Raw genomic sequence first — 25552 nt, 5'->3', positions numbered from 1 at the left:
AGTTCGAGAGTATTTACGCCTATTTGTCCATTACGGAACCAGGGAAAACTTAATTTTCGATTTTTCAAGCTGATTTGACAAATTTGTCCCCTTTCACTGAGATTCATACACCGATGGGCAACCAAAATAACTGAGGTAAATCTAAAAAACACCATTAAGGACATTATAAATTCAGTTTTATTGAATAATAATAAATATAATAGCATAAAACAATGTAGAAACAAGAAATAAAACAACAGCATTTTTATAAACAGAATAGAAAAGTTATACCAAAGACACTTACAGGAACAAGAGAAAAACGTATAAGCATTTATAAATATGCAAAACATGAAAGTACAAAACAAATTTAAGGCAAATAGTACAATTGAAAGACGGTGGGATTGGGAGTTCTAAAAATCCCCTTGATAAACCCATTGGGAGTTCTAAAAATCCCCTTGATAAACCCATTGGGAGTTCTAAAAATCCCCTTGATAAACCCATTGGGAGTTCTAAAATCCCCTTGATAAACCCATTGGGAGTTCTAAAAATCCCCTTGATAAACCCATTGGGAGTTCTAAAAATCCCCTTGATAAACCCATCATAATTTATTTTGTCCGGTGGACAGTCAATGATATGTGTTTGATACACTATACTGGCCAGAGTCGAGAAACGCGTTTTTACACAGTGATGTTTGAGAGTTTTGGATTATGTTCCACTGTTATATAAAAGAAAATGAACAGAAATATCCGTTTAAAATGTTTTGTGAATATATTGGACTGAAAGAAGAAAATTCACTAAAAACCGTGACCTACTTGATTTTCTTCGAAATGGACGTATTTATGGTAAAAGGAAGTATGTGCATAGGGTTTTTGTGCAACATAGTTCCTTTTAGCATAAATACGGCCAAATATAATAAATAATAAGGAAAAACTGGAAACGTTGCGATGGAAAATATGTATTTTTTTTACTCAAGTCATTAATATACTTTTCTGAAAGCAGATATTGGCGCGTTGGAGTTCAGGTTACTCTAGAGCTAGTATCAGACGCTTTCAACAAATTAGTCACTTCGAAGAAAGAAGAACAAAACGATTAGGTATAAACAAGCCAGTTCCAGTAAACAATTACAGTACAATGAATCATTGACACATAATAATATGAATCAAGAGAATTTGTCGTAGGAAAAATTTAGCAGAAGTAATAAAAACATATTTTTCAAAGAGGGTAAATCACAAGGGTTTATGACTATGAAAAATACGCCGAACGATAGAGAAAAAATCTTTGGATTTGAGCGTACCTTTCAAATTGATAAAAGTGTTAACAAGGAGGCTAAACCTCAAAAATTCTGTAACAATATTATAAATTAAACAAACGACCTACTTGATAAAATTATAAACGAATCACCGAATATTCAGGAGTATATTCGTATCAAAATTGGTGGAAAAAGGTTCGAGTAATTCTGAATATTCATCAGGTGGTATAAAACTTGACGAGTTTTAACCTTGACTAGAAATCAGGCCTCTGTGCCAATTTTCCACTGAAATAATATAATAACTTATACTATTATCACATCAAAGCTCAATTTAACAATAAAGATTACATGAATAACGAAAAAATATGAACAAGGATTCATAAATTTAATCTGAGAGAAGACCATATCGGGAAATTTAAAAATGTTTTGTAGATGCGGAGGTGTGGGAGGATCAGTGGTGATATAATTCTCATAAATGCAATAATATATACCGCAAAATAGCACATTAAGTTTACAGCAGGCGTTTTGTATGAGTGAATTCTGCCTTTTTTTTAAATTTTCTTTAAAATCAATTTTTCGCCGCAATTAAATTCATGAGTTTTCCAGTGTTTTTTTTATCAACGCAGACATCACATTTTACAATTTCTCAAGGGATCTTTTCATATGTACAGTTTATCACAGTGAGAATTGAAATTTACAGGATTTGGTAACTAATCACATAATGTTATATACATATTTATATGCATGATAATCGGTGATTTTGTAGCAGTCGAGGAGAATTTTAGGCTCTAGTTGAGGGAAGATTCCCGGTCAAGATTTCTAAGGCACAATTTTAGAATCAATGACTTTAAATAAGTTTGTAATAATCTACACGAAATGATAAATATTCAAACCTGTCCCACAGCAAGGCGAGAGGGAACGCTTATCGTGAAAAATTCATTACTTGCATACTTGGCTTTGAACATATACTTTTTCATCCGGATTGTGAATTCAACGTTCCGTGTCTACTGATCCTTTAGTGGAAAGGATTTAGAGATTTACGCCGATCTGATGATGGTCTGGGAAAAAGAGTGATTTTTTCACGTAGCAAGTCCCCCTAAATTTAACCTTAGAGCTGTGGTTGATTTTATTTCATTAGATGTTTTGATTATTGTCAAATACTACCCAATTTATAATGAACAGAGACTTATTTTGAAAATCAAAACTTTACAAAAAAAAAAAACGTATTATCATATTTTTGTTAACGTAGTTGTCGTAAGCTGTCAGCAATTGCCGGAAATTCACACTTGGTGTGCGTGCTAACTCGTCATATTGCACCGGTACATGACCTAGTAAAGGTGGCATCGAAAAATATTCGGCTCGGAGTGCCTTCAAAGCCTGGTGATATTCTCCGCTTTGCCAGGCAGTTAGTTTAGTTGCCTATCCTGACCAAAGCCAATTAAAGTCCCTGATTTCACTTCACGCACTCGCAAGTCTGCTAGTTAGAGGTAAACGGTGTATGTTTGCATGCCACGCATAATGATATGCACTTTCTTTTTCATTGCTTTTTTTCTGAATTTTTACATTTTCAGTGTATTTTTCGCAAAGTGTATTTATTCAACGCAAGTAGATTGCAATTTGTTGGCAATTCCTAATTGCCTGAGACAGGACATAGGCATTACTGTATCATTTTTGGCTTCCATATCCGTACAAAAACATAAATCTAATGAGGAATATATTGCCAAAAAAATGAAAATAAAGAATCATACATCACAGTTATACTGATTCCGACCCTATGGCTTATCGCTCAAGATACTTCAATGCAAATCGAACTCGCTACACCACACGTCTAAACGACTCAGAAAGATGGCGATGCATAGATTTTTCTCTTTTTTTCTTTCTTTTTAATTAAAAAAAGAAAAATTTAAATTATCCACACCGGCAAAAAATATGAATGCATCCCAAAAATAGAGATCAAAACTTGAACTAAAGAACTATGTTCGATGCTGAGCTACACTCTCCTGAAATTAAACCCCTTTAAGCGGGACCATCTTCACTCAACCTAAGAGGGGATGAGATCATTCCAAGGAAAAACCACTCTAAAGGTCCTAGAACGGTATCGCCTAGACTTTGAATAAGCACTAGCCCTGGAGTCGCAGGACTGGGCACTAATTCTGACATGACTAGTAGTAGTGCCTACTCAAAATTTAGGTTAAGCCATGTAACATATTGACGGTGCAAAATCTCTGCTCTATTTTTATTTTTTAAAGGAGAACAAATTATGAGTTCTCACAGAAATTCCTTCGAGCAGAGGAGAAAAACTACTGAAGTTTTTAGGAGTTGATTTTGAATAGTTTTCCATATAGTGTCGCGAACTGAGATACATGGTTTGGGAGCATCACCGTCGATATGGACATTAAACCGTCTTTACGTATACTGCCGTCGTGAGTAAAAACTCCGCATGAGCATTCGAAGGTTGCCAAATTTCCTCCCAGAAAATATTTATTTTTAAGGAAAGTTATAAAGATTTTTTCTCGCAATGTTCAGAATTTTTAGATTTAATTACGACCGAAATCCCCTAAAAAATCGGAGGAAGAATACGCGCAAATTTTCAGGAAAATTTGTGATTTTTTTTGAAATTTGGCAACACCTGATGGCTCATACGGCGTTCTTACTCAGCAAGGCAGAACAAACCATCGGTTTCATAAAAAAACACCTTAAAATCAATCACACTTGTGGTGCGCTCAACACAACTTGCTCCTGCATAGGCACAAACGGCAGCTTGGGATTACAGATAAAAATTGGAGTTTGATTGGGCTTCTCATCAACTTTCTGAACCTCACCTTTCTTCTTCTTGAAAATCTCCTCGATCTCATGGAGCTCTTTATCCTTGGTCTCGGGCAGATAGACCTTCCCGAACACAATAGCGACCAGCGAGAAGAGGCCATAGACCAAAAATATGCTGTAGATGTTCATGACGGTGCTTATGGCCGGGAAGATCTTGACGTGGAGGAAGATGAGAGCGTAGCCGACGGATGAGATGAGGCCGCCCATGATGCCGCGGTAGGCGAGCGGGTAGAGCTCGCCGATCATGATCCAGGGGAGTTGGAGGGTCCCGAACATGCTGAAGCTGATGTTGATGAGCAGGCACATCTCCGGGAACCACGGGACCAGCCGAGCTGTCGCGTCGTCACTCGCGATGTTCCCATAGGCGAACAGACTCAGCATCGAGAAGAACATCCCGAAACTGGAGAGGATCACCAATCGCTTCCGGCTGATCACCTGTAATGTAAAACAAAATCAACTTTATTCTTGTCCAAGCACATAAACTGTCTTAAGGGTACGTCCATGGGCGGGAGTAGGGGCTTTTTGTTAGGGGCAGAGGGGGTGTCGCATTAAAGGAGGTTCAGAAAGATAATTCACCGAAGAGAACTCCTTCAGCTGTATGGGGTGGTTTAGGGGCTTCCTCAGCTGTAAAATGCGAAAATTTTCAAATTTATTACAGGGTCCGCTCTGTAATAAATCGGAAATTGGAAAAACTGAATAGACTCAGGAGCAATTTTGAGCTGTCTTCACGGATAATTGGACGTATTTCTATCAAACGGAACTATGTGCATTATGACGTGAGCCCTGTTATGCATATATTCTTACGGGTCTCAGGGCTCATGTCTTGTTGCACATAGTTCCGTTTGGTAGAAATACGTCCAATTGATGTTAAATGTTAATTTTTTTAGAGGGGTTATGCGTATTTTCTCTTGAAATTTTCAGATAATTTCGATCTGACTGCCGGTAAAATTCTGAGCGAACTTGGAGGAAAAATAATCACAGATTTCCCTGGAAATTCGTATTTTATCAGAGGAAATTTGGCAACTTCTAAAGGCTCATACGACGTCCTTCCTTAGCAAGGCATAATACATACAATGACCCATATACTCTAAATTTTTTCCCAGTCATACAGGGTTGCCACAGGGATTGAAAATTGAATTTTTCTCTTACATTTTAATAAAATTAAGTGACAATAAATTAAAGGTACGCCAGATGGGTGACAGGACAAAATTTGCAAAAGTTTTCATGCAAAATTTGTTGTTCGAAATGTCAAACCCATTCTCAATAGCAGTCAAATGTGACTTAACAAATTTTTTATCACACGCGCGTCGATTACCCTAAAATTTCTAGGTTTTCCCTGACTTTTAAATATTCCCCGAAATTTCCTGATTTCCACGGTTTTTCCCGACTGTGGCAACCCTGACCGTATACCAAGAATTCATAAGTACCTGGATGAACGCGGATCCGATGATACACGTCAAGAGCCGGACAACGGACACGATGATCGAATCGACGAAGGGGTTGAGAACAGACTTGATCTCCTGGAAGACAGTCACGGAGTAGAAGAGCATGATGTAGATCCCGGAGCCCTGCTGGAGGATGAAGAACGCCACCAGGATAACAGTGGGCTTCCAGACGGTGGCCTTGCGGAGTATACTCAGGATGGTCTTCTGCTTCCTGGTGACCTGCGACTCGAGGACGGCGTGGCTGACGATGTCGTTGAGTTCCTTCTTGGCGACGAGCTCGTTTCTGCGGAGCCAGACGAGGGAGCGGAGGGCGTCAGGGAGCCGCTGCCGGGAGACGAGCCACGAGGGCGTCTCGGGCATGAAGCAGATGGAGAGGGCGTTGAGGGCGCAAGTGGCGGCGCAGATCCACGCCACCGTCTTCCAGTCGGCGACGTAGCCCAGGAAGTAGACGGTGAGCACCCCGAAGGAGGTCCCGGTCGGCCCGAACGAGGAGTAGAGCCCGCGCTCGTGCGTCGTGCTGATCTCAGAGATGTAGACGTAGGCTGCGCTCGCCATACCTGGACACAAAATGGGGGTTTTGTTATGTTGAGGGTGCGATAAGTGGAATATGGGTCATGATCCACCGGAGATCTCGAGGGATCTAGAGGGATCTAGAGTCCCTTTATACCCAGAGTTAAGACAACTCGAATATCAGCTGACTGGCAGCCGGCCTTGGCTGGCCATGGAGGCCGAAACGAGTGCACCCAAACGAACGATATTGAGGGATAAGGATCAGGATTCCTGCGATGTCTGTCACACAAAAACAACAACATCAACAAATTGATCAATTAAAAAGAGAATGAGTTTGGTTTGTAAATAATTTCTTAATCTATTTTCATTTTGGACCGATGGTAATAACAACTTACTCTTGATAAACCACAATTAGGTAATATTTTCATTATTCTTGTTCACATTCGAGGTACCGCCATCTTGGTGCACTCGTTTCGGCCTCCATGAGCGAGAACAAATCAGAATTGGATTTTTTTTAGGCCACTTCCAGCCCAACCAAAAGTGAGTTGTCTTAACTCTGGGTATAAAGGGACTCTAGAGGGATCAATGGATCTAGAGGCTCATCTGGTACACGGAGAAAAAAACCTCGTGCGTGGGACCCGAAATTTAGGTCATATGGATCTCTGAAGTTTTCAGATTGAGCATCTGAACACTTTAGATCTAGCTGTCGAGGTTCGGATCACACGTCGTCACCTTCCAGGCAAAGTATCACAAGCGCCATGCGACGTTTAAAAATTTCCGCCGCCATTTTATTTTTTTACAGAGAAATTGTTCAACGAAGCTGTCCAAAAATTTCACTGAATTTTCTTTGTGCTGCCGATAAAATTTAGTGAAATTTCCAAACAGATTCGACCAACAATTTCTCAGTAAAGAAATAAAATGGCGGCGGAAATTTTTAAACGTCGCATGGCGCTTGTGATACTTTGCCTGGAAGGTGACGACATCTGAAACTTTGGTCCTTACATCTGAAGTACTTCAGATGTGAGAACCGAAGTTTTTCGGATGTGAGAACCGAAGTTTTTCGGATGTGAGAACCGAAGTTTTTCGGATGTGAAAACCGAAGTACTTCAGATGTAAGAACTGAAGTTTCAGATGTGTGATCCGAACCTCGACAGCTCGATCTAAAGTGTTCAGATGCTTAATCCGAAAACTTCAGAGATCCATATGACCTAAACTTCGGGTCCCACGCACGAAGTTTTTTTCTCCGTGTATGGTCGAGTTAAAAGGATGACTGCGGGGAGGCTACGAAAGACTGGGAGGAGACGAAGAGGGCGAATTCTAAAAGAGTGGCAGCAATATTGCAGCAATCGGCAATCTCCAGCGATTTGCGGGCGACTTATATGCTCTTTCAACAAATCGGACATATTTCTACGAAACAGAACTATGTGCCGGTGCTGTGTGTGTGAACTATGCTCGTTCAAATCACGATTTCGAATTGAAGCGCCTTCATTTTTCCATGACACTCTACGCTTTATCTTGCAGTAGGTTTAGTTGCCTCAAGCTCACGGAAAGGTGCCTCTTGCTACCGTGTTTTTATGGAGGAAAAGGCGCCTATTTCAATTCATGGCAAAATAATTTGTATTCTCTTCTTCTTCCTTTATTTTCAAATTCTATGCGTATTTTTTTATCACTGAAGGTGTGAAAAAAGCCTGCAAGTAACTCTTATGAAGCGACGTTTTCCATACAAAACAACGTACGTGTATGTTTCAACAATACAAAATCTCCACTCGCAAATCGTGTTTTAACTAAGAAACTGCAGGTCATTTCTCACTGAATATTGGAAATCGAGAAGTTTGAACTTACTCCTACCTTGATGATTTGAATCATGAATCTCGTGTTTTAAAATTGTATTTTTAGCGGATGTGTTTTACTTGAGAATGGGCATGCGATTACTTCGAAACGTGAGAGTTGAGTACCTTGCCATATGTTGGCCATTTTTAGCGTATTTCTCTCGCATTTTATCATTAAATCGCGCTACAACGTCATGTTTCTTTTATCAATCTTGAAAGGTAAAGTATTCTCGAGTAAATTAACATAGCCGAAAATTAATCTTCGAAAGAAGGTGTGATAAAATGAACTTTACAACTTTAATGATCACTTTCCGCGACGGTCGTATCAAACTTTAAGAGTTTTGCACTCTGATAAATCCGAGACTCCACAGGTCCAAAGGCTAAAATTGAAGCATTCAGCTTTGACAAGTTTCAGAATACTCTCAAGCCCACTTGAGCCAGCTTATCGTCGAGAGTCTCAATCACGTTGCTCGATGACAGTCGGAGACTCGAGTTCGCGTCTGTAAAGTGATTTTAAAGCCAGACTGTGCTGGATTCCCTTTCTTCTCCCATTTATTCTCAGAGCTTTTTTTTTCAAAGTTGAGACTTAAAAAATACTCTCTTCTATCGCAAGTTGTAAAGTTATCTTTCTTCGAGTTAAACAAAACACAATTCAAAAGTTTATGGATCGAAACTAGGCAGAAAAGAAGCATCAGAAAAGAGTTCTGGGAAAAAATGACTTAGTGTTTGAGCTTGACTACTTACACGTTTTCTCTTGGAAAAAATTCAAAGTTAAGAAAAAAAATGGAATTTAAAAAGAGACGTTGGACCCAATCACCAACATTGAGTCTTATGGAGGAAAAAACTTAAAACCTCTTTTTTTGGGTGTGACTTTGATGCAACTTGCGGGAAAAGGGACCTTAATCCAAATAATTTGAAACACCCAGAGAGCTATTTGCTGGGTTGCTTAAAAAATCGGATTCTGAGATCTCTACGGTCAACTTTTCCAAAAGTCAAAAGAAAATATTAGCGAGGAATGAATCCTATTTTTCTAGAAAGAAGGATTGAAGTAGCATGCTGATTATAGCATTTTGAATATCTCTTTCCCTAAATAATCATTTTTAAACTGCGAACTTCAAACCACTAAACTCTTGTTCGGTTTAAAATGTTTGGGTGTTTTTCGCCCAAAAAAAAGCTCAGTGCCTTTCTTTTCTATTCGTAAAATGTATCCTCATGCGTAACAAACTCCTTTTTCTATGGTGTCAATTGTTCAAATTTAAGTATTTGATGACTTAGGTCCCTTTTCCTGTGTTCTGTCTTTCGTCCTGAGAATTTATTCATGAATAGTTTAACACTCACCCATTCCCATGCCAGATAAAAGCCGGCCCACGTAGAGCATTGCGAGGGATGTGCTCATTGCTATGATCAACCACCCGAAGAAAAATGGAATACAGGCGCCGATCAAAGTGTACTTCCTTCCTGCAAACTGCATGATGACACCGGCAGCCATGGCGCCCACGGGATTCAGGATGACTCCGAGACTGGCTGAAAAATAAACAGAATCAATTCCAATTAAAACTTTCTTAAACCCAGAATAAAAATAAAAAAATGACGGATATATTCTGCCATGCTAAGGAAAAACGCCGCATGAACATTCAAGAGTTGCCAAATTTCCTTTGCTAAAATGTTTATTTTTGAGAAGAGCTATGAAATTTCCTTTTAAAATTTTCAGACGATATGGATCTAATGGCAAAGAAAATTCTCTGAAAAATTGAACGGAAAATATTCATAATTTTCCCTGAAAATTCGCATTTCATTAAAGGACATTTAGCATTTGACAAAGGTTCATATGACATTTTTCCTTAGCACGGCAGTATTGTCAATCCTTCTGCTGCAATATCTTACAAAAAATTGGCTCCTGAGCCGAGAGATCACCTAGATCAGTAGTCGTTTTCCTCATGATAGAACTTAACTACATTTCAAAGTTGGCAAATTTCCTCTCGTAAATAGCGTTTTTACCAGGGGAATCTTGGGCATTTCTGACTGAAAATTTCACTAATGATCCTTCGAATCTGATTCGAAAATCAGAAAAATTTTGGACAGAAATTGCGCAGGTGCAGTCCTGTGAAAAATTGAATTGTTTGAGTCAAGTATGCAACCTTGGCATGGAGTCACGATCCTTCCTCGACGGGAACGACGGGCAATGAAGATGCCAACTTTTAAAAAATAATACAACTATTCGTGCTTTATAGCTAGCCATGTTGCCTATGCACAAAAAGAAGGCGTTCTGAACTTCCTTGGCTACCCACTAACACCTTCATGCAGGGAAGTAATTTTGAACAAAGAACATTTAACTCAGAATCCTCCGAAGAGGCTGAGCCTCCAACAAACTAAGCTTATAGAGAGTGAACTGATGTATGTTTTCCCGATCCAAATACCTGGAATATTTTCATAATCCCGTCATGCACTCCTAAATTAAAACATTTTTCTTTCCCAGCGCAGCGGCTTGATGCGGTCGGGGGTCGGCTTTTACTGAAGAAAATGGAGGTTAATTAACTCGGGGCCTCAAGTGCAGTCCGATATACGAAAATGCTGAGCCATGGTGACATGCTCAGGAAAAACCACGAATATCCGTAGGAGTTTTATCGGCGTTATGCGGTTCTTGCTGAGAAAAGCAGCATGCTGCTCGAGTCATAAGCCTCGCTCCGCCGCACAATGGGGTGAAGCGATGGGAAAAGGGCCTTAAGAAACGATTAAAAATGCGGTCTTTTGTTTTTGTTATTACGAAATTTCTAAGTTTAAGAATGGTTCTCGTGGCTTTTTGATGGAAAATTGCTGCAAGAGGCACCCATTAAAAGTTGTAATGTGACCTAATCAACATCAAAAGTTCAAATTTTAGTCTCAGTCCAACCCCTGACAATGATGCGCTCCACTGTGCGCCTAGTCCCTCGAGAATGTGAAGCCACTGTTTTCGATATTGGCGTAATTATCCCAGATTTTGAAGATAGATAAGCGGAAGCGGTGGAGACGTTTAAGAATGAACGAGAAAGCCATGACGGAGCATGTTCTGAATGATTGAAACTTTTTGACAGCGGTCGTTAATAATATGCTGCTATATACGGGACAAAATGGGTTGAGGTAAAAGAGCCTTTCCCTGTGAGCCCATCAGAGGTGTTTCATTCCAAATTTTAATTTTTTTTTTTTTTCGGAGCTAACCGAAGATTCAACCTTCTGTGACTCGTGTGGAGATATTTTGAGGATCCACGACCAGCAAAGAAAATATGAATTATTTTTCTTTCGTTTACTACAAAAACCAAATTTCGTCCACAAAGAAATAAGCTTCAAGTATAAAGCTACGGGAAAAGGATACAGAGTCAGTGAAATGATAATAAAACATTATCTTGTTCAAGTAAATTTTTCTTCAGTTGTACTTGTTTTTTATTTTACTTTATACATTTAATTTAGGCTACTTCTGTAGATATATTACGTAAGCTTTAGTACGACAAACTTTAGGTCAGAATATTATCTCAAGAAATTTTTTCTTCAGTAATGTCCGTACTTTTCCCATAATAGGTACATATAGGTGTATAATAGATACAGTGACCTATCTATAGAAAAAACCCGAATAAATGAAAACTGTTACGATTCCCCGCGAACATTCTCAAGAATATACAATCTAGCAAGGGATGAGGATGCAAAGGGGCTCTCATTAGGTCATGCAACTTTGTAAAAGGATCACGTCGACAACGGCGCTTCCGGGCGGGCGCCCCTCCCTTTGCGCGGCTATTATCCCATGCTTCGCGATCCCGTTTTTCAGGCGCGTCGCCCGCCGGGGATGCGCGGAAGGGCGCGGGGCGGGCGGCTCGGAAAGTTCGGCTCTTCTTTGATTTCGTGTGACGTCGGCGGTGAACCCGTGACGTCAAGTCCGAGGCCCCGCCCCCCGGATGACGTCACCATTCCCATTCATGAGTTATTATTCGGGGGCACTCGATACGGCGCGGCGTTGTGCCGTGGAGAGGGTGGAGTGGGGGGACGGAGGGGGTGGCGGGGGGAAGCGACGGCTAAAGCTCACCCCGCGATCATCGCTTCGCGGTTTTGTCTTGGTTGCGGATGAAACGCCCTCGCCTTCGTCTTCGCTGGCTCCTTTTCTCAACTTGTTAATATTTGCCAAAACTAAAAAGGGAACATTGGACAAGGTTTTCGGCGGGATAAAGTAGCTGCTCTAGCTCGAAATTGACTATAGTTTGCTATTGGGAACTACAATTTCTGGCTAATCCGTAAAAACACTTACGTATACAAGGAAACTGATGGTACACACGTTGTTTCTAACCTGAGCTTGAGATTGCAGTTCCTAATTGCAGAATGTAATCCAAATAACTCTCAGCTGATTTTTTTCACTATAAACTTAGCGCTAACGTTAAACTTGCACTAAATATCTTATAATGTAGGGGAAGGATGTAAAAACTTTCGACATGAAATTCTAAAATGAGTGATAAAAAATACTATTGATTTGGAGGGTTGGTGTAGAATTTCTCCGTTCTTAGTAAGTCCCTAGTATACCGCGTATATCTGCGCATTTCTGAAATTTTTAAAACGAACCTTTGCACGGTCTTAAAATTCAATGAATACATCGTGCAAGGCCAGGCTACAAACTAATATTTGTAAAATTTTAATTTGGAAACAAACGTGTTATTGACGACACCCAATAAAAAAAATAATTCACCTAATTTTGTTTGTCGGGAGGTAAAAGTAGGTTATGGATAATTTCAGTGGTCATGATAATGAGATAATCATTAAACTTCCACCTAATGATTGGCCGTAAATTCTTTATCCTTGTTCAAGTGAAAATTTAAGGGTGCTAGTGGGCGGATCTCTCAGCCGAATACGAAAGTGTCGCAAGTGTCTCTATTTTTACTTTCCGCACAGTCGTCATTTTAAGATAAGACGAAACGAGACTCATTAGTGGGTCAAGAAGAAACAGGTATTTTTTAATGGAAACCATAAATGAGTAATGAGCTACGCCTCTCATTGCGGAAAATCCTGGAGGTTAAATTGAATGTTAAATAATCGATAACTAATCAAAAGGGTGAATTTCCTATGACATAACATATTCGACAATTTAATGTTTGCGTACTTACTACGATTTTTCACTTGAACGTTTGACCTTTATCATTGGCAATAATAGCTTTTCTGATTGTAATTCGTAAAATAAAAGCCAGACTACTTGAAAGTCATTCTCTCTACTGAATGAAAACAAATGCACTGAAGTTCAAGTTCAAGAGAGATAGTCTCTCTCTTTTTTTCTCTCACAACAATCTCTTGCTTCCTTCCTTCCTTCCTTTAAAGAAAAAAGTTTTATTAGTATGACTGTCTACAGGAAATGGACCTTAGTGCATGGAGACTTTCCGGTGTGGCGATTTTTGCCTTGTAGGATCTCAAAATCGAATTTTGAGATTTCTCAGAAGTTTTCTGAAGAATAAATTTCAAGGTAACCAGTTCATTTTTTGGACATTTGAGGGAATGACTCGTATTATAGTCCGGTGATTTAGTGATTTGAGCATTACTGATTAGAATTATAAGTGCCTAGCTTTTTCCCGAAACTACATGCTGTTTCTCGCAAACTAACTCCCCAGAAAGCGTGGATTTGTATGTAAATCAGAGCTCACGTGAAAATTGAGATACGCCCTAACATAAGAGTCTTGACGATACTTAAGAAGAACCAAAAATCATGGTACATTTTCGATTTTCACTCGAATTGAAATTCACCCAATTTGGTCCTTTGGCTCCAAATAAATGAAGATTTTTAATGGCTATTTATTTTATGGTAAGTATTTTTAAGAGAGGTAAACCCGAGTCTTAAAACTTACTTCATGCATCACAGTTCTTTATTTATGATCGAAATTGGGTCAACTTTTTGGCTGTCGGCTGTGCGTGTATGTGGGTCAGGAGTCGCCAGGTAGTGTTTCGTCATACGTCAATTGCGCAGTAAACAAATGAATCCGTACTTGTTGGTTTTAAGACAAAGTTTCACTCTCACTCTTTTGAGATTGATTCTCGAATAGCGTAGGTCTATTGATTTCTAGGGGAGAGACATTGGACTGAGATTTTGTGAACTTACAGTTTCTTAATTTTTCTGATATCTTACAAGATGATCGTCATTAGAAGATTATTGGAAATCAAGTGGTCAGGGTTGATTTGCACATTTTGGGAAATTAAAGGAAAATTATTGTTGATATCTATGAGAAAAATGTAAGGGTCTCTCCTGGTCGCTCCGCGACTTATACCCCGCGACATGCAGTCTACACTAACTTTGTGTCAATGAAAAAACCCGGTATAGGTCATAATAAATAATTCCGAGGACAGTTGGCTCATCTTTCGATTATTACCCGACGATTTCCAAAGCCTTAACATCGATCCATGAGTCTCTACAGACTGGTAAAATATTTGTGTTCTTGTGTTACTTTTGAGTAATATAGAAAGTGAAACACAAACCAACACATATTTTGTGTTGACTTTGGTACAGATTTGCAGTGAATTCAACGCAGTAAAAAATTAAGAGATTGGGATAATCCATTCCTGCGACGGTGGTAATTACCACTCATTTTAAAAAAAATTTCTTCAAGAAAACTAGTTGACATTTTCTCTTGAAATTATCAACCGGAGGCTAGGGTTATTTTGTGTTTCTCCTCCCGTATTAAGCAAACATTTGTGTTGATTTTTCTCTCTAAGTATGTTTTATTGCCATTTCCACTGCTCACCCTCTCCTTAACAAACGACTTTAAAACATTCGATGGAAAATGTAAAATACGTTAATATTTCCCTCCAAATTTTAAGTTCGCGAGCCAACTTTCCAAAAATGTTAATTTGAGTAGGTTTATTCTCCGAACTTCCCGGGGTTTTTTTCAACCCCCTCCATCGGTGAAGAGATGCGGAAGGTTGTCCTAAAATAATCCTCCTTCGTTCCTTTCATAACCCGCCACTGTCACGTGAAAATAATAAATTCTAATAAAAACTCCAAAATTTCTTTAATTAGGCAGTGCTCCCTACCGTATTTGAAAAAATACACCTTTTCCTGTTCTCATTTCGTCCTATCCCTCACGAAGAAACGTAACTCCATTTCAAGGTTGCAAAACGGACGCAAACAATTCAATTTTTAACAAGACGTAGTCTCCCGGACGGAGGGACGTAATTTCATTCCAGGGTTGTTAAATTGACTCAAATAATTCAATTTCTTACAAAAAAGTACCTGTACAATTACTGTGCAAAATTTGTCTGATGTTTGCATGAAATCTGAGGTATAATCAGTGAAATTTTCAGTAAGAAATGTTGGAGCTTTTCTTGGTGAAAATGCAATTTGTGAGTGAAAATCTGACAACATTGGAATTTAGTTACGTTCTTTCGTGAGGGAAACGACGAAGAGTGTGACCGCGCGGTTCTGTTCAAAATTTTCCTAATTTTCGCATATATTGCTCGGAGAAAAAAAACTCGTGCGTGGGACCCAAAGTTTAGGTCATATGGATCTCTGAAGTTTTCGGATTGAGCATCTGAACACTTTAGGTCTAGCTGTCGAGGTTTGGATCACACATCTGAAACTTCAGTTTTTACATCTGAAGTACTTCAGATGTGAGAACCGAAGTTTTTCGGATGTGAGAACCGAAGTTTTTCGGATGTGAAAACCGCAGTATTTCAGATGTAAGAACTGAAGTTTCAGATGTGTGATCCGAACCTCGACAGCTAGACCTAGAGTGTTCAGATGCTCAATCCGGAAACTTCAGAGATCCATATGACCTAAACTTCGGGTCCCACGCACGAGTTTTTTTTCTCCGTGAGAGAGATAAGTGAAACTTTCAAGCCCGACCGCTTCTTAGTGCAAAATTCCATTTGCCTCGGAAATTCTGCGACGTCGAAATTTAGCTTCTTTCGTCCAGGAAACTACATTTCGACGGTGAAACTACCAAACCACGTATCTCGGTTTGCGACGTCGCAGACTTCCTGTCATACTTTATTTTTTAAATGAAAAACTACTTAACATCCAGTCTTGAAAATTTCTGTGATTTTTCCTCTTTGTGCGGGGAAAATTCCGTGAAAATTTCAAGGAATGATACTGATTTGTTCTACTTCAAAAAAATAAAATGTGAGCGTAGATTTTTAAACACCGCAAACGAGATACGTGGTTTGGTAGTTTCACCGTCGATTTCTTGAAGAGCCGGTGTGAAATCTGTGAAACATTAACATCGGAGAGGAAGCCGTTGCTTCTGGCCGCAACCGGAAGTGCGAAAACCACGCATTCCGCGGTCCCCCAGACTCCCCCATCAATGGGTCCCGAGATCTATATTTTTCGTACGGTCCCCACACGGCAGCATCATTCAACGGTTCAACTCAACGGCTCCGACTTGGCACGAGCCCCAGCTCACAGAAACGCAGCGTTGCAAGCCGCGCTGGCGCCCCCGAGAAGCCACAACAAACACAGAAATCGTGAGTTGGGACAATGTGACGGCCACGCTCGAAAGTGCTATTCTGCCGCGCTGAGGGAAAAACGCCGTATGAACCTTCGTCAGTTGCCGAATTTCCTATGATAAAATACGAATTTTCGGGAAAAATCGTGAATATTTTCCGCTCAATTTTTCGGAGGCTTTTCCTCGTCTTTGGAACTCTATCATCTGATAATTTCAAGAGAAAATATCTATAGCTCTCCTCAAAAATAAACATTTTATTGGAGGAAATTTGGCAACTCTCGAATGCTGATAGGGTGTTTTTCCTTAGCGTGGTGGTATTCGCGATCTATTTGCGTCGGAGGATGTTTTCGCCGTCGACGATCGAGATCGGACGCATCTATTTAACGCGGGCGTCGGCGGCATAGGCGTCGCGACGCGTTATCATTGACCTTTAACGCGGGCCGGCGAAAATTTCGCTGCGTTCCGCTTTCTTCCGCTCCGCCACCCCCGCCTTCCGAAGTTGTTGATCTCCGGAAGCGAAAACGCATGCGGGAAGTTAATGATCGATTATCGATATTTCCCCATTTGAATCAATGGTAAATAATCGATTTTTAAAGTGTTCGTTGCGAACACTCTGTTTGCCGATAATTTTCCAAGGTTTAAAAGGCAGATCAATAGATATATCACAAAGCACGCTACGCCATTAGCTCCAACGGGTGCAGGAAGTTGAGGGAGTTTGGGTCTAGGCTATCAAAAAATGAATTCTCCTTTAGTGTGATACAAACTCAAGACAATGCGGCATTTCCCTCACGAAAGAGCGTAACTCCATTTCAATGTTGCCAAATTTCTCTTCGCCAATGGACCACCAGTTAACCAGGAGAATCTTTGATTTCTAACTGAAAATTTCGCTGATTTTCCTCAGATTTCATGCAAAAATCAGGAAATTTTTTGCTAAAATTGCTCAGGTACATTCTGATGAAATAAATTGCTTGTTTAATTGTTCGTTCTTGAATGAGTTTGGCAACCTTGGAGTGGAGTTACGTTCCTTCGTCCTGGAGACGACAAATGTTGTCTTTATTTCAGTCGTGATTCTTTAAAGTTGGCAACACCGTTTTTCCTCCATTATAATCAATGAAAAATATCGATTTTAAGTGAGGCAATTTGTTCCACCAAGAATCTGTTGTATTACATAAATTTAAATGGAGGAAAAACTTTGCTGTCAACTTTTAAAAGTAGCCACTGGTTTATTTGAACTTTTTGTAAAAGCTAAAAATCTAGGGCTAACGGATACTACCGCCTAACTAACAATTTTCGCAAAAATGAGTTGACAACTTTGCCTCATTCTACAGGAAATGCGTGAAGTAAATTTTGAGACACTGCAATGGAGATAGGTGGTTTTGCACGATGGCCAACAATATGATATTTATATATCTCTTATGACGAGTTCAATAGGACGCGCCCTTATCCATTACTTTCCAATAAATCTAGCAGATGAGGCCATCGTACAGGTATCTCATCAGTTTTCGGTAACCATGAGGAAGACCAAGGCCAAACTTCGGCAAATGCATGCGAAAAAAAATCCTTCCAAAATGATTCACGATCACCTTATGGTGGATATGTAGCGAACAGCCTCGATGATACGTTTGAAAAATATGACAGAAGATGAGTGGAGACTTACCGAGCCATGATTTTTCCTCTTGAGAGATAAAGAACTCTTTGCTATTTTCAAGTTGAGGTAGCAGAATTGCGGAAAAACCTTGACCCATACCCGTAGCAATATTGATTGAATTAACTATTATCACAGCCAGCAACTGTTCAAACAAAATAAACCAGATCAGTTAGAGTTGTATCCATTGACCATTGATCAATATTTAAACGTTATTGTTCAGTGTAATTAACGACAAAAACTGAATAAGCCCAATCATTAACTTGATAATTATTGTACAAGTTCCTGTAGATCAGAAGTTAACTGATCTAATTCCTACGTGGAATAATCAAATCGATTTGCTTGTGTCGATGTTATCGACAAAAATTTGTAAGCGAAGAGGCTTACAAGTTGGAGGGTTTGACGTTAGTACATCGATGCACATGGAGGAGGTACTCACGTCCTCGTGACTTCCCCATAACTTTAAAATGTTTGAATGTTATCAGTACTTTAAAAGTTCAAGATGCAAGTACACCCAGAGTGGGCCGGTTGACGGGGAGTATTGAGAAATCACGAGACGTGATCTCTGTTTAAAATTTTACGGGAAAAAAGTCAGAAATTTTTAACACGATCCCCGCCTGATCAGAATTACCATAGCGCTAGTATACTGCCGTGCTAAGGAAAAATGCCGTATGCGCCTTTAGACGTTGCCAGATTTCCTTTGACAAAAGCCGAATTTACCTGCCTGGAAAATTTCGAACATTTTTCTTCAACAATTTCAGACAATTTTGTTCGCAATTTGATCTAAAACAACTGAAAATTTCAAGGAAAAATATGGATAACCTTCCTCAAAGACAAATGTTTTATCTAGAGAAATTTGGCAACTCTCGAATGTTCATACGGCGTTCTTCCTTAGTACGGCAGTAGGTATGCTATGATCGTCATTGTGGCATAATTATGGGTCGTATTTTCGTGAGAAATTTGAAGAATTTGCCCAGACTGGACGTAAAGTAAATGGGGATGGGGTTCACGCCCCCGTACCTGAAAGATGGTGTCAAATTCGATAGAAAAAGCTTGGATGGCAAATTGGACTCTCGTAATTGACTCATAATTGGATAAACTTCATGATTGACACAACAGTAAGTCCACTGAAACTCCTGCCTCATGGAAAAGAACGAAAAATTGACGACCGTCAGAATGGTCATTTAAAAGTAATTTTCAAATTTCGTAACGTAGCACAACTTAGTATTCATGGAACTTTCCTATCTCCTCTTGTGCATGGTTCCTTACCAAGAAAATTAGTGACTATGCGTATTGCGCCCTATGCATTTGATAAATGAATAAAATTATGCAAGGGGAGCTTACTTTTTTTTCTTTTACTTCTGCTACTCTAGCAGAAGTAAGTTCGTTACCAGAAAACGTAAACGATGATTTGCAACATTGCAATGCAATTAAGTTCCTCTACCTCTGGCCCTTCGTTCCCATTTCATCGTGGAGCTTTTCTCCACATAATCGAAGAGGTTTTGGGCGAATCGTGTTTTCATTTTGGCGCAAAATATTCTGAGCTTGGATCACTCAAAGCTCACATACACTGAAAAAAAATTGGTAGAATTTACTATTTCTTCACGCTGTATTCCACACAGCGTCAATTCAGAGTCAATTCTGCCAGAAGAAAGGTAAACGTTACTATATACTGGTACAGGCAACCATTCCTCTGGCAGAATTGATTTGAAGATTGGTAGAACTTACCAATCTTTTTTTTCAGTGCACGTTCCCTGCACGTTCAGAAAATTTTATGGCAACATGTGAGCCCTTAGAGTACGGTTGATTGGACTGGAGCCGCTCATTTACTGGATTGTACCTTTTTGAGTACGCGCGTGACACCTGATAGATATTTGATGTCTCACTTGAACCCTCCGCACACTTTGCGTGCACGTTTTTTCATGACACTCCATCGCGTACGGAGATAATCAGGGCAAGGCAACAAAAAATCGAATACATCGCTTGCCTGACAAAAGAACGTAAGTGCTTTTAGAGATAAGCCCGGAAAAGAATTGAGTTATGTGGACAAAATGGTTCATTGCGGAAGTGTAGTTGTGTCCTTTTGTCAGGAGGGCGACAATACCCCACGATTGCCTGTCAATGAATTGCGTGCGCGAAATTTCGCTCGTAAAACTAGTTCAAATTATTCGCGTGAAAAATTCGCAGTCTCCTGCAGTGAGAAATTTCTCGAAACGACGATGCTCGATATTGGATTTGAGCTGAGCTTACCAGCGAGGAATTAAAACTCGTGGGCACGTGTGTAAAATAAAAATACGTATATGATTGTCAAGGAATATCAAGGACAAGTCCATTCCCACTTAAGCATGAAAAGCTCGGTCCTTTTCCGTCAAACTCGGTCTATTTAAAGTCATGGTTGGAGCCATTTTGAGCTTAGGAACTATAATCTCGGGCTCAGTTTAGAAACAACGTATGTACCATTAGTTTCCTTACGTAAATCCATGTTTTTACTGATGAGCCGGAAAGCGTTTTTAATTTTTAATTGCAAAATAAATTCCAGTTGAGACTGATTTAAATAAATCAGTTACTCGTTACGCGGAATCATGTTCTGATGGTTGAATCCTGTCGATCAGCAGAACAAAAAGTAGGATCAGTCCAAACGCCAAGTTCTCCCGGGCGAAGTCGACAGAGATATTTTCCATTAAAATCATCCTCAGAAATTTTGATAAAATCGGATAAAAATTATTTTTATCGGGTTATCGTCTAGCAATGAACCGTCTCCAATGGAAAACTAATGCCCTGTAGTTAGATTTTCAGAGTAGCGTGTGGACTGCATTTTGCGACGAGGAGACACAATTTCTGACCCATCCGGAGAAGCAACCATTTAATTAGGACACCAATGGAGCAACTGTCATTTCTACCATTGACCAGTAGTGATTTTTTTCACTGCAAAATGTAGTCCATATATGACAAACGGGTTTAATGTGCACTACCAATATCTTCTAACGCATACTATGTCTGCAAATTCCGTAGTGTCAGCAATTATAATGTATAGTTTGAGGTGCAACTACATATGATGAGATATTATATCCACCTTGAAGGTCCAGTGAGCTAGATCCCCCACTCACAGTACCAAAAATGCCAAAAAATGTCATGTTGTACGATTTTTCTGAAATTTTAACCCTCTGACACCACCCCCCCCCCCCTCCATTCGACAGAAATCCTCTTGAGTTTACGCCACTGCAGTAGAATGGACTATAATGAAAGGAACTTAATTTTTGTAACTTTCAGAAACGGCATGTGCGCTTTTAGTTTCCCTGTGTGCATTGGGTATTTCAGGTGGCAAGTCATTTTTCCTAAAACATTATTTCTTACTGCAAGTTTTCCTAGTACTTTTTTCCTACAGGTCTTTTGTCCCATCACAGTTAGTCCTATGAGTGAGATGTCCTACTGGCTTTTTTCCTAAGGGTGTTTGTCCTAATTTCAATTTTAAAAAATGACACAGGTGATTGTATGTAATACTGATAACCACAATGCACTAAATTTTTACCCCCCCCCCCTCGCATTGCTGATGAATTGAGGCATGGTGGCAAATTAAAAAGTATTAAAAAATTACTGAATAAATAACATGTTGATGAATTGACGGAAGACTTTTTGGGGAAAAAACGACAAATTTAAACAAATTTAATTAATTAATTAAAAACAATTAACAAAAGGGCTTTCACGGAAAATTTAGAAACAATCAATTTACAAAAGGGTTTTCATGGAAAAGTTAGAAGTAATCAATTTACAAAAGGGATTTTACGGAAAATTTTAAATGTTAATTTATTAGAAAAGTACAAGTTATCAAGTATTTAGGTTATCAGTGAGGGTGTCTCCTAGAGACAAATACAAGTTGCGAGGTTAGGACGGAAAAATTTCTCTCTGCTCTACTCATCTTTACGTTTCTATCATTATTAGGACAAACACCCTTAGGAAAAAAGCCAGAAGGAGATCTCACTCGTAGGACTTACTGTAATGGGACAAAAAACCAGTAGGAAAAAAGTACTAGGAAAACTTGCAGTAGGAAAAAAAAATTAGGAAAAATGACCTAGCACCGTATTTCAGGAATGTTTCATACACCTGAATTTTATTCCATAATATTGTTTCTTAACCAATATATTCGCGCAACACCCGTCTCTATAATGATTCACTTTCGTTGGATACGCGATTTGTTTTCAAATTTGTGTTTTTCAGCACAAATACTGCTAGCATTTGAATAAACAACGTTTGTGCAGTTAGAACATTTGTCTCACATTAACTGCACGATTTGTTTTTATTTTTTCTTGTATCATTTTATCTTTTTTTCACAAAATCAAAAATACTAAAATTTGTTGAACTGTCTTGAATAAGTTAAGGAAAGAAGTCAAAAGTAATGTAGATTGACGAGTTAAAATAAAAGAGTAAAAGGAAATGCATAGTAAATGCACAATATCATATGTACTTACAGTTTTGTTGAAAATTTTCTCTTTGATAAGCTTGAGAGTCGCAATCATCTTGAAAATCAGATCTATCACGATGAGTTTTCAAACAAATGAGAAGCGAGGACAACTTAAATACTTGAAATTAAAATAAATAAACTTTAAAGACGCTAATTAATTAAAGTTCACGAGGTGACGAAAGTTCAAAAAACACCTTCAAGCGTGCGCTTTGGAGATGAAAAAGATTAAGACACTTGGCTCTTCCAGCGATTCTTCGGACACGTTTTCACACTCGACGACCATTTCAGCGGTTTCAGCACGAAACTCCCGCACTAGGAGAAGACACGACATCAAGTTCATACAAGTGCTATCTCGGACCTCGACCGTCGGCGACTAAATCTCAGCGAAAAAAGATCGATCCAATCTGGGAATGATTCGAAGTTTGACTCATGGGTTTCCCGGCGGGCGTGTGTGTTTTATGGGGACGGAGCACTCGTCTGGATGGAGGACGGTAAACACTTGAAATATGAATGGTGTTATTGGAATATTTCTACCGGGCACACGTAAATATCGCCGGCTCGAGAGGGAGCGATCGCGCCACTTAACGCGCGGTGCAAGCTTAATGTTTTAATTGAGCCGAGAAATAACTGGATGCAGTGCAATCGCTCGACGCTGATCGACTATAACGCTCGACCCGCGGACGTTACATTGTAAACACGCAGCGCTACTGCCTTAACGCCCCGCGCCGGTGCGGCGTAGATCGCGGTCGAAAACAAGAGTGTTTTTTACGACGAGCCTCGAGCTAACGGCCAAAATTATGACAGCGGACAGCGAATAAACGTTTGTGTTTTAAAATGCCATAAAAAAAAAAATCCAATGGCTAATGAGAAGTGTGACGGTCAAAAAGTGTTTTTGTCCGAGCTTTGAACTTTCGGAATTCGAGGGTTCGATTCTTGAATCTTACAGTAATGCTAGAAGCCCCTCCTGAGCTTTAAGTTGACAAATCAGAATTATGACAGTGGACGTGCTGACAGTATTGTGGCAACTAATAAGTGTTTTTTGTCCAAGCTTTGAACTTTTAAAAGTTGAGTCTTTGGTGATGGGAAGACGATGGTTAAGTGTCTTCAGCGCTGCAATTTAAGCTGGTACCGCTATTTCGAACCCGCATCATATCGCGCAAAGGAAGTAATAACTGAGGGATGCTAGAGTCGCACCTAGAGACTCCTCTCTTTTTGAGCCCAGTAGTTTAGGAAATTGCGGAAGATAGTGAAAAAAATACCGGCGAGTGTAAACGTTACACGCACAATTTAAGTTTCTGTAATCAATTTCTTAAAATAATTTTGAATTCCCGAACCTGCAGCTTTGGTAACCGCACTGATAAGGGCTTTACCCAAACTACACCGCAGAGAAAATAACTCGTGAGGAAACCGTGAGCTTTTTGCGACGGGTTGCGAGTTTTTTCGAATTTTCAAATAGCAACGGTAAAGTGCGAGCTTCTCCAGCCGCAACGTGCGTAAGCACTTGCGTCAATGAGATGGCTTTTTTGCGGAGGCAAATTTTTTTTTTTGCAGAGGTTCAATTGAACTTTTTCACGGAATCTCGAGCTTTTCCCGCACTTTCAAATCAGCGACGGTGAAGTGCGAATTTCAATAACGGAAATATGCGTGAGCATTCGCGTCGACAACTTCGTCGAAGGAAACGAGAGGCCGACGCGTATTGCGTCTTCGAATTGTTTCGCAGCAAATCGCGTGCAACTCAATTGAACTTTTGAACCGGGAGGCAGCGAGCTTTGACTGTCCTACGCGAGATGTGTCGCCGGGATCCGCGATGACTTCTGAATGGCACATATTCCGTCGCGTGCCAATCGTGTCGCTGCGTTTTTATTAAACTTTGTCGAACTTTGACGTCTCTTGCAGGCTCACTTGCGTGCACTGGAGCTTTCGGAGAACTTTCGCACGGCAGCGGAATTTCCCCGCGACGATGCCCGGGAAACTGCACTTTTCCTCTGCCTATCTAAGGAAAAACGCCGTATGAGCCTTCAGACGAGGCCATATTTCCTTCGCGACAAAAAACGAATTTTCAAGGAAAATTTTACATACTTTACTTTAATTTTTTCAAACAATTTTGGTCGCAATTCAATTTTATCTGAAAATTTCAAGGAAAAATATACATGAATTTCTTCAGAAATGCACTTTTTATCCGGGGAATTTCGGAAACTCTTAAATGTTCATACGGCGTTCTTCCTTAGCACGGAAGTTCTGCGGTGTGTTTCCGAGCAGGCCCGATGTTTTTGTTTACAGGTTGATTTTAATCGGCGTCAATTTTGCGTGTAAATCGATCGGAACTGAGCATGGATAGTGTTTTTAAACGGTTTGTTTGGTTGTTTCCACTGTTTTTTGTTGTTGAGAACTCACAGAAGCGCCGATTCACTCAGAAACAACGAGGGGGAAGCTGGTAGAATTTTGTTTTTAGACGGTAAAGTTTCAAAGAATATAAAAAAATTTCCTAAGATTAAAAAAATTGCCCTTCATGCTGCCGTGCTACGGAAAACGCCGTATTAGCCTACAGACATTGTCAAGTTTTTTCTATTAAAATACGCATTTTCAGGGAAATCTGTGAATATTTGTCTCCAATTTTCTTGGAGAATTTTAATCATAAGCAGTTCTAAATTATCTGAAAATTTCAAGAGATATATTCATAACTCTCCTTAAAAATAAACATTTTATAGGAAGAAATTTGGCAACTCTCGAATTATATTACAGCGTTTTTTCTTAGCAAGGCAGTATACAGGGTTATTCAAAAGTTACGCACCACTGGCCATAACTTTAGTTCTAATTATGATATCGATTTGCGGTTTGTGGCGTCCTTCCTCATATTGAAGGGGAAACTTTTTGAGGTACTTTTCAGTTCTTCACCCCCCCAGGGGGAGGGGGGGCGGGGGGCAACTCAAAAATTTCAAATGGCAACCCCCATCATGTGATACATCGTTAAAAAGAGCATGAAAAAAGAAAATTATTGGCGCAAACCGGAAGTCGATCTGACCCCCCTGTCAAAAGTTAGGGGGGTCCAAAGGTTATTTAGGGGGTCCGTACCCTCATTTTTTAGAGTAGCTTCGGCGGCTCTTGGACATACCGTTTCTCTTTTCAAAGAGTCCTCGAATACTCCAAGTCTGATACCGAAGTCTTCATATTGCCC

At 39.7% G+C, this 25552-nt stretch overlaps 1 protein-coding gene across 3 annotated transcripts; it reads right to left on the bottom strand.

Annotated features, from left to right (window-relative positions):
• Nucleotides 1-159: 159 nt before the first annotated feature.
• On the bottom strand, nucleotides 160-24205 carry LOC109042030 (facilitated trehalose transporter Tret1). Of its 3 annotated transcripts, none has more exons than XM_019058580.2 (5): nucleotides 22385-24204; nucleotides 17931-18063; nucleotides 9177-9362; nucleotides 5482-6056; nucleotides 160-4489 (listed from the first exon to the last, which is right to left on the bottom strand). In XM_019058580.2, exons 1-5 carry the CDS (start codon nucleotides 22430-22432, stop codon nucleotides 3935-3937), a joined length of 1497 nt encoding a protein of 498 aa, XP_018914125.2. In that variant the 5' UTR covers nucleotides 22433-24204; the 3' UTR covers nucleotides 160-3934. The 3 variants fall into 3 exon arrangements, with proteins under 3 accessions (XP_018914125.2, XP_072158002.1, XP_018914126.2); XM_072301901.1 differs by lacking the exon at nucleotides 22385-24204 and adding an exon at nucleotides 18939-19054; XM_019058581.2 differs by lacking the exon at nucleotides 17931-18063 and having other exon boundaries at nucleotides 22385-24205.
• Nucleotides 24206-25552: the final 1347 nt, after the last annotated feature.

The sequence above is a fragment of the Bemisia tabaci genome, chromosome 6 (assembly GCF_918797505.1).
Source record: "Bemisia tabaci chromosome 6, PGI_BMITA_v3".
Lineage (NCBI taxonomy): Eukaryota > Metazoa > Arthropoda > Insecta > Hemiptera > Aleyrodidae > Bemisia > Bemisia tabaci.
Note: the sequence above shows the minus strand (reverse complement) of the source record. Positions and strands in the feature narration are given on the sequence as shown.

Coding starts and splice junctions, on each gene's coding strand:
- LOC109042030 (XM_019058580.2), bottom strand. CDS start 22,432: ATGATTGCGACTCTCAAGCTTATCAAAGAGAAAATTTTCAACAAAACT. Junction 18,064..22,384: donor AGAAAATTTTCAACAAAACT/GTAAGTACATAT, acceptor TTGTTTGAACAG/TTGCTGGCTGTGATAATAGT. Junction 6,057..9,176: donor TTTATCTGGCATGGGAATGG/GTGAGTGTTAAA, acceptor TTTTGTGTCCAG/GTATGGCGAGCGCAGCCTAC.